General features: G+C 44.4%; 1 protein-coding gene across 1 annotated transcript in view; it reads right to left on the bottom strand.

The window, feature by feature from the left end:
- PRKCH (protein kinase C eta) overlaps positions 1 to 12,039 on the bottom strand; it is a 115,041-nt gene that overhangs the window by 59,321 nt on the left and 43,681 nt on the right. Inside the window, exons 3-9 of the mRNA XM_056493555.1 lie at positions 9,254 to 9,404; positions 8,442 to 8,476; positions 7,394 to 7,482; positions 5,682 to 5,811; positions 4,701 to 4,828; positions 2,500 to 2,643; positions 1,591 to 1,764 (exon numbers count right to left, since the gene is read on the bottom strand). Of these exons, the coding sequence (XP_056349530.1) occupies positions 1,591 to 1,764; positions 2,500 to 2,643; positions 4,701 to 4,828; positions 5,682 to 5,811; positions 7,394 to 7,482; positions 8,442 to 8,476; positions 9,254 to 9,404 (851 nt within the window). The remainder of the gene's footprint in view (positions 1 to 1,590; positions 1,765 to 2,499; positions 2,644 to 4,700; positions 4,829 to 5,681; positions 5,812 to 7,393; positions 7,483 to 8,441; positions 8,477 to 9,253; positions 9,405 to 12,039) is intronic.

A 12,039-nucleotide genomic window follows, 5' to 3' on the forward strand; every position in this document is an offset into this window, starting at 1 on the left:
CTTTTTGCTTTCAATTTGCTAGTCTAAACAGGCTGAGTTCTCCCCTTTTCTTCCTCTTTGCAAAAGACTCTGCAATTACTTCATCAGCCCAGAAGACCTTGCCTGCACCCACAGCAGACTGCATTCAGGTTTTTTGACCATGACAAATGGTGCTCACACAGTGACCTTGAATCTTCCCTAAGTTCATAAGAAGCACTCTGCACAGCCCAGGAGCACACTTGCTGTTTTCACATCCACACTGCAAATTTAGTAAGCAAAGCCATAGCAAAGGCCACAGCAATGAGTGGCAAAACTCACATTAGACCTCAAACAGAACACATCAAGACTGGACATTTCTGATATTTCAGGAAAGCCATTACAAGTTGAAATATAATGAAATAAAAGTTTCTTTGCTTACTAGTGACAACAGCGAGCTTTAAGTTTCATTTCTGCTATAGAGCTGCTCTGTGAACCATGTGAGCTGTGTGTTAAATAAAACCCAACACAAACCATCTCATTTCTATCAGATGAGTCTACCCAAAGGCTCCACCCCAAATGAGCACAGTTCTTCACCTCCTTAGCCAGCTGTTGCATCACCCCAGTGAAAAGAGGAATGGGTGGGTGGCTGAATACATTTGTCTGCTCTTTTTTTTTTTTTTTTTTTAAGGTATTTTGGGTTTATGTAGGAGGAGCAAAGTTGCAATTAAAAGGGCAAGTTTCTCTTACCTCTTGCAAAAGGAAAACAAGCTCTACTGCCCTTTAGCAAAGAACAAAATGCATCTGGAAAGGAGCCCAGGCAGTTTTGAAGAGCTACACTGCAGAAAATGCTTTGGTCCTAATAACAGTTTAGCTGAGGGATTCTCAAATTCACCTTGCCATACATGGCTGTAGCCACTGCCTCCACCTCAGCCACTCCTCCCTCCACCACCCACACCAGCAAGAGGCTCCCAGCCACCAGCACACACCAAATGAGGCTCCCAGTCAGGCACTCAGCTCATGTTCTGTCCTCCCCTTAGGCACACAGAGCAGAAGAGACAGCAGTGCTGCCATTTGTCTTCCCTACACAAGAAGAAATACCAACCATACATGACTCAGTGTCCAGCCATGCCAGGCAGACCCTTTCCAGTAACCCCAGAGGGATCTTTCCTTCATTTCTAAGCAGTCCACAAAGGCTGGCAGAGACCATAGGCTACATCCAGTTCCAAGTACAAATCTTAAAGTTTGCAGAAAATTCAGTGCAAATACAGTCTTGTTAAAAATTCAGGCAGCAACACAGCAGAGCCTGAGATCCCAGAGGACGCTGCAGGTGTGCAGACATCTGCACTTGGGAACATTCAATGGCACAGAGATGCTTCTAGGGAAGACACAAAGAAAGGCTTTGTGCCTCACCAATTTGTTAGGGAGCTTAGAAAAGGCCAGGATTTTGTTTGCCAAGTTCCCAGCAGATGTTAGAGGTGCAATGTAGCACAGTGCTCTGTTCATCCTCGAGCAGAGAGGTTTCTCCTGGGTCTGAGGTGGACATTTATAACAGGCCAGGGGCCAAACACACAGCAAGGCTCCTCATGCCAGGCAGTGTCAAGAAGGCTATAGGAAGGCCTGGGCTGTACTTACAGGAGTCTGGAAGCAACAGTAGAGCTTGGTGAGGAAGGGATGGTTCCTGGCTAAGGACAAAATGCGTTTCTCAGTCATGGTGCATTCAACATCATCATCCTGGAGAATGACATCCTTCTTCAGCACCTTCACTGCATACAGCTGCCCACTCTCCTTCATCTTGGCAAGCATCACCTAAACCAAAAGGGAGTGTGAATGGGAAGGGCTGAGCCCTCTGAGCAGCACAGAGCCTCCTGCACCTTCCCAGGCTGGAAAGGTCAGCCAACTCATGACCAGGCTTGTGGACCAAAGTGAGTCAGCCTGTTAGCATGGGCATCAGTGTACAATCAATGACACATGCTACTGCCTGCAGCAGGCTGCTCTGGACAGAAATACCCACAGGCTGCTCCTGTCTGGCACAGGGCTGGCCGGTCGAAGGTCACTCACTGGGCCAGCACAAACTGCCTGAGCAGGGCCATTCATCCCACCTCCCTCCTCAGTTATAAAACTCAAACACAGTCTTTGTGGCAAAGCAGAGAAACAAAACCACCATCTCACCACCTTTGAAACCACTGCCTTGCTGCCTTTAAAGGAAAAGTCTTTACATGCTCCAAGAAATGCTGCCCAAACGGGTGTTAACACACACACTTGCAGCTCCTGGAATGGGCCCTGGCATGCAGCTGTTCCTTCAGGTGCTGACTTCTTTTTTGTGATATCAAATTCCTCACTTGGCTGTCAGCTTTCTTTCTCTTCCCTTTTCCCCCTGCTCTCTGTAGCCAACTCTGTTGCACAAAGCAAGTACCATTTAGCACTTGCTCTGGAGTACCACTGGACAGTCTGTGTACCATGTCATGAAATTGCTTCACCTACCTTGAGGCTTCTTAAATTAGGAATGTGGTTTCTCACAAAATAGCCAGGAACAACTCTCACCTTTCCAAAGCTTCCCTTTCCCAACACACGAAGGAAGGTTAAGTCTTTGATCCCAAGTTTGCTTGCTGAACTTTCACTAATGTTGTTGCCATCCTTCAGGCTGCCTTTTCCCTGATGTTTCAGCGTAGATCTAGAGACCAGTTTCTGTGGAAGAAGGCAAAGAAGTGTCAGTCTGCAGAGGAATTGTACTTCAGAGGTGATCACAGGTAGCCAATCCACTAACCAGGGCATTTGGGGCAACTTTATGGCTACTGAGACAGAAAGTTGTGTTGTTAGAATCACACAGTGCCGTGTGTGACCAGCCAAACTCAGCACTGCTCAGGGCTGTGCTGACACCTCAACAGCAGCTCCAGATGTGGGCACTTTGGGTTGTAAACCCACTGCCCAGCACATCACAGATAATCACAGAATATGCTGAGTTTGGAAGGGACCCACAAGGATCATCAAGTCCAACTCCAGGCTCTGCACAGGACCATCCCCAAGAATCAAGAGGCAAGCTTGACTCTCTCCATTCCTTACTCCCCACAAAAAAAAAAAAAAAAAGAAAACAAAAAGAGAGAATGAGTGGGGAAATCCAAGTCTATCTACCAGCAAATTAAGGAGGACTACATAATTTCTGCAGTAGGCAAAGCACTGGCAAGATTTAGAACCCTAGCAGATTTCATCTGAATTTCTTACATTTCTACTTGATTTTAAGACTTTTACTCAAAGCCCAGTTCAGTGGAACTCCAACTTCAAAACATGTCTCTTTTCCACATTTGGGCTGCTTGCTTCACTGCTCCAAATTTGATGTTGTTCATTCTCATGTGAGGTGCTGCATATTCAGGAGTTGTACCAATATTAGCACACATTTCCAGAGCTTGTAATTTTGAAGTACAGAAAGATCCAGCCAGCCTCCAGTGCCCTGTGCTCACAGCTCTCCAGGTATGCATGTGCATACAAACGAGCACTTCCATTCAGTTTATTGGTCTGAACAAAGTCACAGGGACTTCGTGAGCTCCATCTTGTGACTACTTCGGTGTACAGCAAAGTTCCTCCTGCACAGGAGACTCCTCATCATGGGCAAAGAGCAGTCACAGAAGCACAGAGAGGTTTGTGTTGGAAGGCACCTTCAAGAGCACTTAGTTCCAAATCCCTACCATAGGCAGGGACACCTTCCATCAGACCAGGTTGCTCAAAACCCCATCCAACCTGATCTTGAACACTTCCAGGGATGGGGCAGCACAGCTTCTAACAGTAACCTGTGCTAGGGCCTCACCAGGCTCACAGTAAAGAATTTCTAATATATTATCTAAATCCATCCTCATTCCACTTAAAGCCACTCAGGGTTGTCCTTACAGCACAGGCTGAACACTTTTCTAGATCCTTTAGATCATGAATAACAAGAAGAGATCATTAAACACCAAGCACAGATTTTTATTTTTTTTTTCTGTTTTCATCTCTTTTTAATGTGCAGATGATGCAAACAACAAGTGCTGATTTTTGCAGAATGGAGAAGGGAGTATGGGATTTCCCTGTAACTCCCAGGATAACTATCCCCCAAACTGCTACAGGGAGAAGAGCAAAGATAAGAGTTTGCTACAAACCAACTGAAATCAAAATGATCAGCACAGCCTAATGAGCTTGCTAGGCTGATACAGCATGGTGGTTGATCAATATAGCTGGCTAATTGTATGAGAAAACTCACCACATCTGGAAACTATGGTTTGTGTTTTAATATTTTCTTTTTGTTGTGTTGACAGGGACCAAAGATTTTTGGCCAGGGATGTAGTGAAGAGTGAAATGGTTCCCTGAAATCACACATTAAAAACAACAAAGCTGGGAAGAGAACTAGGCTTCTTCTTGAGCTCTTTTGCTCTATCACAAGCCATGCATGCAGAGAGCATTTGTACTTGCAGTAAAAATAAAAAATGAATTCTATTGATCACTAATTAGTCAGGGGATCTTATTCTGCTCTCATTTGTGACAAGCAGATGAAAGAGTGTTGAAGAGTCACAGCATTGTGACAAAGCAACACCTATAGATTAAAACCTGGATGTCAGACATCTATTTTCCAGGTGAGGTCTTTGCCACAAGCCCCAGACCTGCTCCTGGAGTCCACCACCCAACATTACCTCTCCCATGGGAAGCCTCTGCCCCCTCCTGAAAACCTCAGTTATAAATGCTTTAAATAGAGAAGGAAAGAAACAAAAAGTACTCACTGAATTTGGGGAAATGCTTCCTGGTTGCAGACCCATGCAGGCCAGGGTTTTTGCAAGCTCTGCTGAGTTCACCCCACAGTTTGGAGCAACGTTTGCTTGGCATCGGATGTGGACGTTCATTTTACAGACTGGAAAATAGAAGCAAAGGAACAATTAAAATAACTTGGAAGGGTTTGCTGCTGAGATACAATTTACTAATTCTGCTTCAGAAAATACACCCATCTGGATCTACCCTGTATCTTTAAAGTAGAGGGATTTTTACCACTAATCTAAGTAGAAGCAAAATTAGGACTCTTTTAAGAGAATAAACTGCTGAAAACCAGAAATAGACCCCAAACTCTCCAAGCAGGATACCATTATTGCCTAAAGCTTTTCATAAGCATGTATTTTTGAGGTGCATAACTACCATGGCAGCTATGTAAGTACAATTAGTATTTATAATGCCACAGAATTCACAACAAACATCCCCTGCATTTTCCTTAATCTAATTTTAAAGACAATGTTCAGTGGGAAACAAAAATTCTTGCTTTAACTCATGGGTACACACACACCCTCTTGTGGGAGATGAAGGCAAGGATTTTACAGTCTGGAACACTGCAACAAAAACAACACCAGAATATGCTTAGTCATCAATTAACAGGCAGGGCAGTCAGCCTAAAGCAATGACCTTTCTTTCCCCTCAGATGCCTTTTCACTGCCTTATCTCATTAGCTGAGGAAAAACCTTCAGGTAAAGGGAAAATACGAATGCAGGAAGCAGAATACTTTTAATAAAGCAAGTTAAACAAAGCTGTGCTGAGAGTGCAAAGTAGAGTCCTTCTGGCAGCCAGAGATTAAAAAGAAGATCAGCCCTTTTTTTAACTCTTACAAAGATAAATATTCATCACTCAGCTTTCTCCTGAAGGTTGCACAAATCAAGCCCACATAAGAGTCTAAAAAATAAATGCATTTTGTGAAAAAGCAACAGTGAGAAGCTGCTCACTTTTACACTGCAGACCCTGTCTCATGATCCCCCAGAGCAAGGAGCCACAGTGGTCACAGAACGTCGGGACTTTGTAGTTGTGGACGCTGAATTTATGAGGAATGTTGATCCCAAACCTCTGTTCAGTCACCTGTGGCACCAAAAGGAAAGCTCAGGTTTAAAATTCAAACACGTATTTATAAGCTGGTGTTCATTTACATACAGGCATTTAAGTGCAAATCTAAGAAAATAATTTCAAGTCAGAAAATGTCCCAGTCCATCACCTCACTGAGGTTTATGGCAAGTGAATACTGAATTAACAGCCTCACCTGCTGTGTGCCAGACCTGCTTTCCTTGCTGGCCAGGTCATACTACCTGGCAAAGCAGATTTTAAAATAAGGGCTCCCTAGCCAATTTTAAAGATAATCTAATTCTAACTTATCTCAAAACAAATCACTCCCACTGCAGTGTGAGCTACAGCATTTTTTAATCACAAGGTTTTGAAATTATTGACTTGCATATCATGTGCAAAAACATGTAACTTTAGGTCGAACAGTTGATTTGATTAATTTTAATATAGAATTGCTTTCACAGCTCCTCCTAAAATTTTCATTCCTCTTCTCATAATTAACAGCCTTTCAGGCACACATTTCACTTTATCACTTGCACTCATCCCCTTTCTAACCCTGTTCTTTCCCACTTGTAAACCATTGGGATTTCAAGGACACCTTTAAAAAAATGTTTCAATGGCTGAAGAAACCAATCCCCATTTAGCACATTCATCACTTTTGACTTTGTTTCTCAACCTGCAGATCCTGGAAAGCTGAGGTGGAGCCCACAACTCTATTAAAGAAAAGCCAGGGGTGTGACTGGAACAAGAAGTTCAAGGTGAGTGGTGCCTCCTCACTTTTGGCTCCTTTTAAAGAAGTTTAAATGTGTTATAAAATCTTCATAATCCCGAGAGAGGGGCGAGGACATTCATTATTTAACTTGCACTTTACCCTTAGGCTTCTTAAGTTATTTTCATCTGGCTTGCCAAGGGGTCACTTTAAGGAGTTCAGCTCGACAGTTTGGAGGCAAGAAATAACAAAGGCAACTGCATGGCACAGAACACAGAGCTGCCTCGTGAATAAAGAGATTTGATTTGATTTTTCCTCAAACAGTTATTGAACCATTTCCAGTTCCAGAAATGAGACACGCAATGCACAGGGCAGTGTTAGGCGGGGATGTTACTCCCATCAAACACAGCCAAAACTAGCAAAAAAAAACCCTCCAGAAACATAAGTTATGCAAGGTTCTTTATTGCAATGCATTTCACAGAGCAAAGATGTGGTACAACAACTAAACGAGCCCTTCAGGCAATCAGAAAAGAAAAAAGAGGCAAAACAAAGACCGGTGGCTGCCAGAGAAATACGCATTGAGAACTGGACACCAAATTTTGATTGCACCATGGTTAAACATGCAAGAAAATTAAAAGGGAAACCAGTGGATTTACTACTTATTGATGTCTTGTGAAGATATCCTGACTTCTTAAACCATGTGCTGATTCAAACAGTTAATGGCATCGACAGAACAACAACTGGATGACATTGCACGGCTTTTAGGCAGGTCCCTATCACTCTTTCCCACTTTTAAACCCATGAATGAAGAAAACATAAAGTAAATTCTCTTATAGGACAACACCAGCAACCCAGATAAAGTATGATGACCCAAAATATCCAACGTGACTTTACCTTGAGATCGTTCTTGTTAGTATTGTTTTGGCACGTGCAAGCTGTGACAATGAGGTGATGGCAGCGCTTGTGTACAACACAGGTGCACACTAGGAAATAAAAAAGGCACACTGAAAAGAGCCCTTGGAAGACTCAGAGCACATCAATCCACCAGCTGGGCTCCTTAAGGCTCAGCTGCATCATCAGCACACAGTAAAGATGTGAAAAATAATTGGTGGTTTGGAATTTACAACTGATCTGGAGATGTATCTTCAGCCTACTGCAACAAAAATTCTGCACTGGATCATTCACACAGCCTAAAAAACAGTTGCCTATATCAAATATGGATGGACACAGAAACAACAGTGTGGCTTCTCAAACTACTCAGAAAATGCTGTTGAAATAATTATCCAGTGAAGACTGTTTCACACAGCAATATCCATTTTGTTTACATGCAGCTTCCTTTCACAGGACACCAGTGCCCTATTATATTGCACAGGAACAGGCTGTGTTACTCAATGACCATGAAGCAGGCAGCTCTGGGAAAAAAGGAATGGCAAAATAAAGGGAAAGGCAGAACAATAATTAAATACAAACAAGCACCACAAACATCTCCACAGCCAGTCAGCCAAACCATGCACTCAGGCACAAGTGCTGTGCCAGCCCATGAAGTCACAAACTCCCAAATTTTACTTTGTTGAAGTTCTTAGGGAGAGAAAGGAGGGTGGCCATTCCAGCAGGGTATTTTTTGTCCCAATACCAGGTGAGATCTGTCCTGAGGGGACCCTGGGTGTCTCAAGGCCAGTTGAGTGCTGCATGCAGCCAGCAACTGAGTGGAGCTACACAGGATGAACAGAAACCAGACACTCAGGTGTTTGCAGGAATGCCAGTGGCTGCTCCTGCACCCAGCAAACCTGACAGGGGCTCAAAAGCCCAGGTCTGGCTGCCTGGGAAGGAGAGGAGAGGTGACTCCAGAGCTGCACAGCTGCAGGATGTCCCAGCAGCATGGGAAAGCAGTCCCAAAGCAGCACATCCCACACACACACCACGCAGGAGCGCAGCACCTTACCTTGGCACTGGTATCCCTGCTTCCCAAACACGCCCCTGGCCAAGAGAAAACACAGACACAGTTTAATGGCACAAAGATGGTCATCTTGCAGATTGCTGGCAGAGCCAAAATGCAGGAGGATCCCAAATGATCAGATGCCACAGCAGAGCTGCCCAGCAGCAGTGGTGCAATGCAGCACAGGGGTGTGAGAGCACAGGAAAGCACTGCACAGGCATGGCTCACAGGGCAGGCTGTCAACAACCTGCACTCCCCATATTCCCCCTCACTCTCGTTTCTCAAATATCTCACTTCATTACACACAAATTAGACTGATCCCAGCAGCCCACACCCTGTTATTATCTCTCCCACTCCATGTTCTTTTGAGACATATCTATGTTTTTCTCCTTGCTCTGCCTACTTCCCATGTGCAACACCTCACACCTCTCTGATGGCTTTTCTGTTCTCAGGAACTTTCTCTAAACTTCCAAGCAATGTTTTTTTCCTCTGTGTAATCTCAACGCTCCACTCCAGTGAGTGGGGTCTTTCTTCAGGTTGCTTCATTAGTTATTTCCCCTAGATATAACATCTGTGGTTAAAAGGGAGGGACATTGCCACATCCCCCCACCAACCTAGTTTGCTTCCAGCATCCAAGACACACATCATCTCTGCCCTCTCTGCAGCAGATTCTAGTTTGCAGCACAAATGTACCCTGCCAAACCTGATGGGGCATCACATCAACAAAGTCCTGAGTGACATTCAGGACTGGGGGTGCCTTGTCCCCAGAACCCCAAGGACTGGGGAGCTGTGTGCCAGGGTGATGGAGCTGTTCTCACCAGATGAACTCCCTGCAGTGGGAGCAGTAGGTGGGCTGTCTCAGGTAGGTGGCCATGAACTTGTGCCCGTTCACCTGGTGCACGCGCCTGCGCATCGCCCGCTGCCGCTTCCGAGTGAGGTTCTTGAAGATCCGGTCCCTCTGCAGAGTCCCTGTGCAGGGGCAGGAGGGGAAAAAGGGACAACAAAGCATGAAGGTCATCACACACAGTTACTGATGCTGGTTTTGCTGCAGCATTCAGTCTGAGCCCCCAGCCTAAGGAGGGTGCAGACCTGCTGAAGCAAGCCCAGAGCTGGCCATGGAGATGGTGCCAGGGCTGGAGCCCCTCTGCTGCAGAGACAGGCTAGAAGAGCTGGGACTGTTCAGCCTGGAGAGGAGATGGCTCTGGAGAGACCTTAGAGCCCCTTCCAGTGCCTGAAGGGGGCTCCAGGAGAGCTGGAGAGGGACTTTTGACAAGGCCATGGAGTGACAGGACAAGGGGGAATGGATTCACACTGAAAGACAGTGGATTTACATTGGGTGTTTTGAAAAATGAATGACTGTGAGCAAGATAAGGACACTGTCAGAGGTTGCCCAGAGAAGCTGTGGCTGCCCCATCCCTGAAACTGTTCCAGGTGAGCCTGGATGGGGCTTGGAGCAACCTGGGATAGTGGAAGGTGGAATTAGACAATATTTAAGGTCCCTTCCTACACAAACCATTCCATGATTCTATGATAAAATGCTTTCAAAAGCCACAATTACATCCTTGGCTCAGAAATCAGAGGAACATTGTCTAGAACAAGGATGGCATCTGGGACAGGTACAGAACTTAATTGCAATGTCCCCTTTAGCTCAAAATTGTATTTTTCACCTAGAAATATCTGCCTTTTGTTATCTTCCTCTCACTCCTCTCCCATGTTGAGACATGTCAGTAAGCTACTAATTCACAAGCTGTAAATAAACCAGAAGCTCAGGGCTAATGAGTTGTTACAACTCACAGCTTTTTGGGCAAAAACTCCTGAAAACACAATTACACATAACCAACTGACCACCACCACACTTGCTGAGTAAAAGCAGTGCCTTTCTTTGAGAACAGTGTTCATCCCCTTTGGTATTCTCATGCTACATTTCTTTATCACTATTTGCAGGATTTTTACATACTTCCAATCCTTCCTATATTGGCTAAAAAAACAGAGACTACTTTTTCAATGATGACTAGTTGTTTGATATGTGCCACACTCAGCTTTGTTTACAGGGTTCACTTTCCAAAGGCTAGGTAATATTTGATAGTGCTGGAAAACAGGGATCCAGGAACTGCTGGCATTCAAATCTGAATTGTCCCAAAACTTAATTTAATTTTAGAACAGAGTAGACTATTTCAGTTGAAAGGGACCTGTAATAATCATGTAGTCCAACTGTCTGACCACGTCAGAATAGACCAAAAGTTAATGTATTTTAAGAACATTGTTCAAATGCTTCTTAGATATGACAAGCTGTGGGCACTGACCACCTGTCTAGGGAGCCTTTTCCCATGTCTGAATCACCTCTTGTTAAAGAAATGCTTCCTAATGCCCAGTCCAAACCCCTCTGGCACAATTTAATATCACAATTTAATTATCTATGAATATAATTTAATCTTTTAACTGAGTTTAGTCCAGCCACATAACAATTTCCTAGCAAAGCTCAATTTACACAAAACAAGTGTCTCTCAAAAGGCATGAACTGAGCTCTAGATCAAGAGAGCCATTGCCATTTAGGCAGCAGCTGTCCAAACTGCATATCCCAGCCAGCTGGTGTTTGGGATCCTCACACTGACCTGGCCAGACTCAGCTGAGCTTCCCAGATCAAAGCCTCATCTGGGGCACACTTGTCTCAGAAGAAAGAATTGAAATTTGCAGTTTTCAAGTTAGTTAATTTGCAAATTAAAAGCCCTGAAAATAAGAGCATTTTTGGTGGGGGACAACAGATCAGGGTCTGCCAGAGGTGACTGTGCAACATCATCCTGTGTTCAGGACTCTTGTTTTGAGCATGGAATGGATGCAAGACCAAAGCCAGCTCCTGCCAAAGCCTCTGCATGGATATAATTCCAAGGGAAGGGATGTGTCTGTGAGCTCCCAGAGCAGTGGATCAGCAGCAGGACCCAAACACAGCTGCCACCCTCCCACAAAAAGGGGCCAGAGCAATTCCCTGCTTTAAACTGGCTTTGCTGCTTAACCACTGGGGGAGGGGGTGGTGGAAATAGAAGAAAAGCTGTCAGCCTGATCAAGGCCTGAAATGTAGGAATCCCACATCACAGGCATAGTTCCTGGTCCTCTTGGTAGGAGTTGCCATAAGGGGAACCATCCTGTCAGTACTGAGCCACTTCAAGGGGCTGTGAGCCACAGGATGTATTCCTGGTACTCTTGCTGCAGGTTTAGAAGCAAAGGCAATTGTTGCATCTTATTTTCTTTTTCTAGTAGGGATTAAATGAGCAAGATGGTATTTCTTGTTCAGACTCACATGTTTATTAGCTCTATATTACAGCTATATCTATATTATATTATCTATATTACAGTCTCACAAACCGTGAGTTCTACAGCACTTCAAGCTAACAAATGAAAAATGGACTTCTATTTTTTTTTTTCTACAAGACCTTTTAAGGGTAAACTGCCCAATTATGAAATGTTACCTAAATCATTTTTACTTTTAACCCAATAACCAACCACCAAGGCCTGCAATAAGGATTATTTTCCCAATTACACAATATTACCCAAACCTATAAAGAAGAAGGTGAAGAAGAAGGACTAGCTTCTGCCCTAAAACCTCCAT

The sequence above is a fragment of the Oenanthe melanoleuca genome, chromosome 5 (assembly GCF_029582105.1).
Source record: "Oenanthe melanoleuca isolate GR-GAL-2019-014 chromosome 5, OMel1.0, whole genome shotgun sequence".
In the NCBI taxonomy this organism is placed as follows: Eukaryota; Metazoa; Chordata; class Aves; order Passeriformes; family Muscicapidae; genus Oenanthe; species Oenanthe melanoleuca.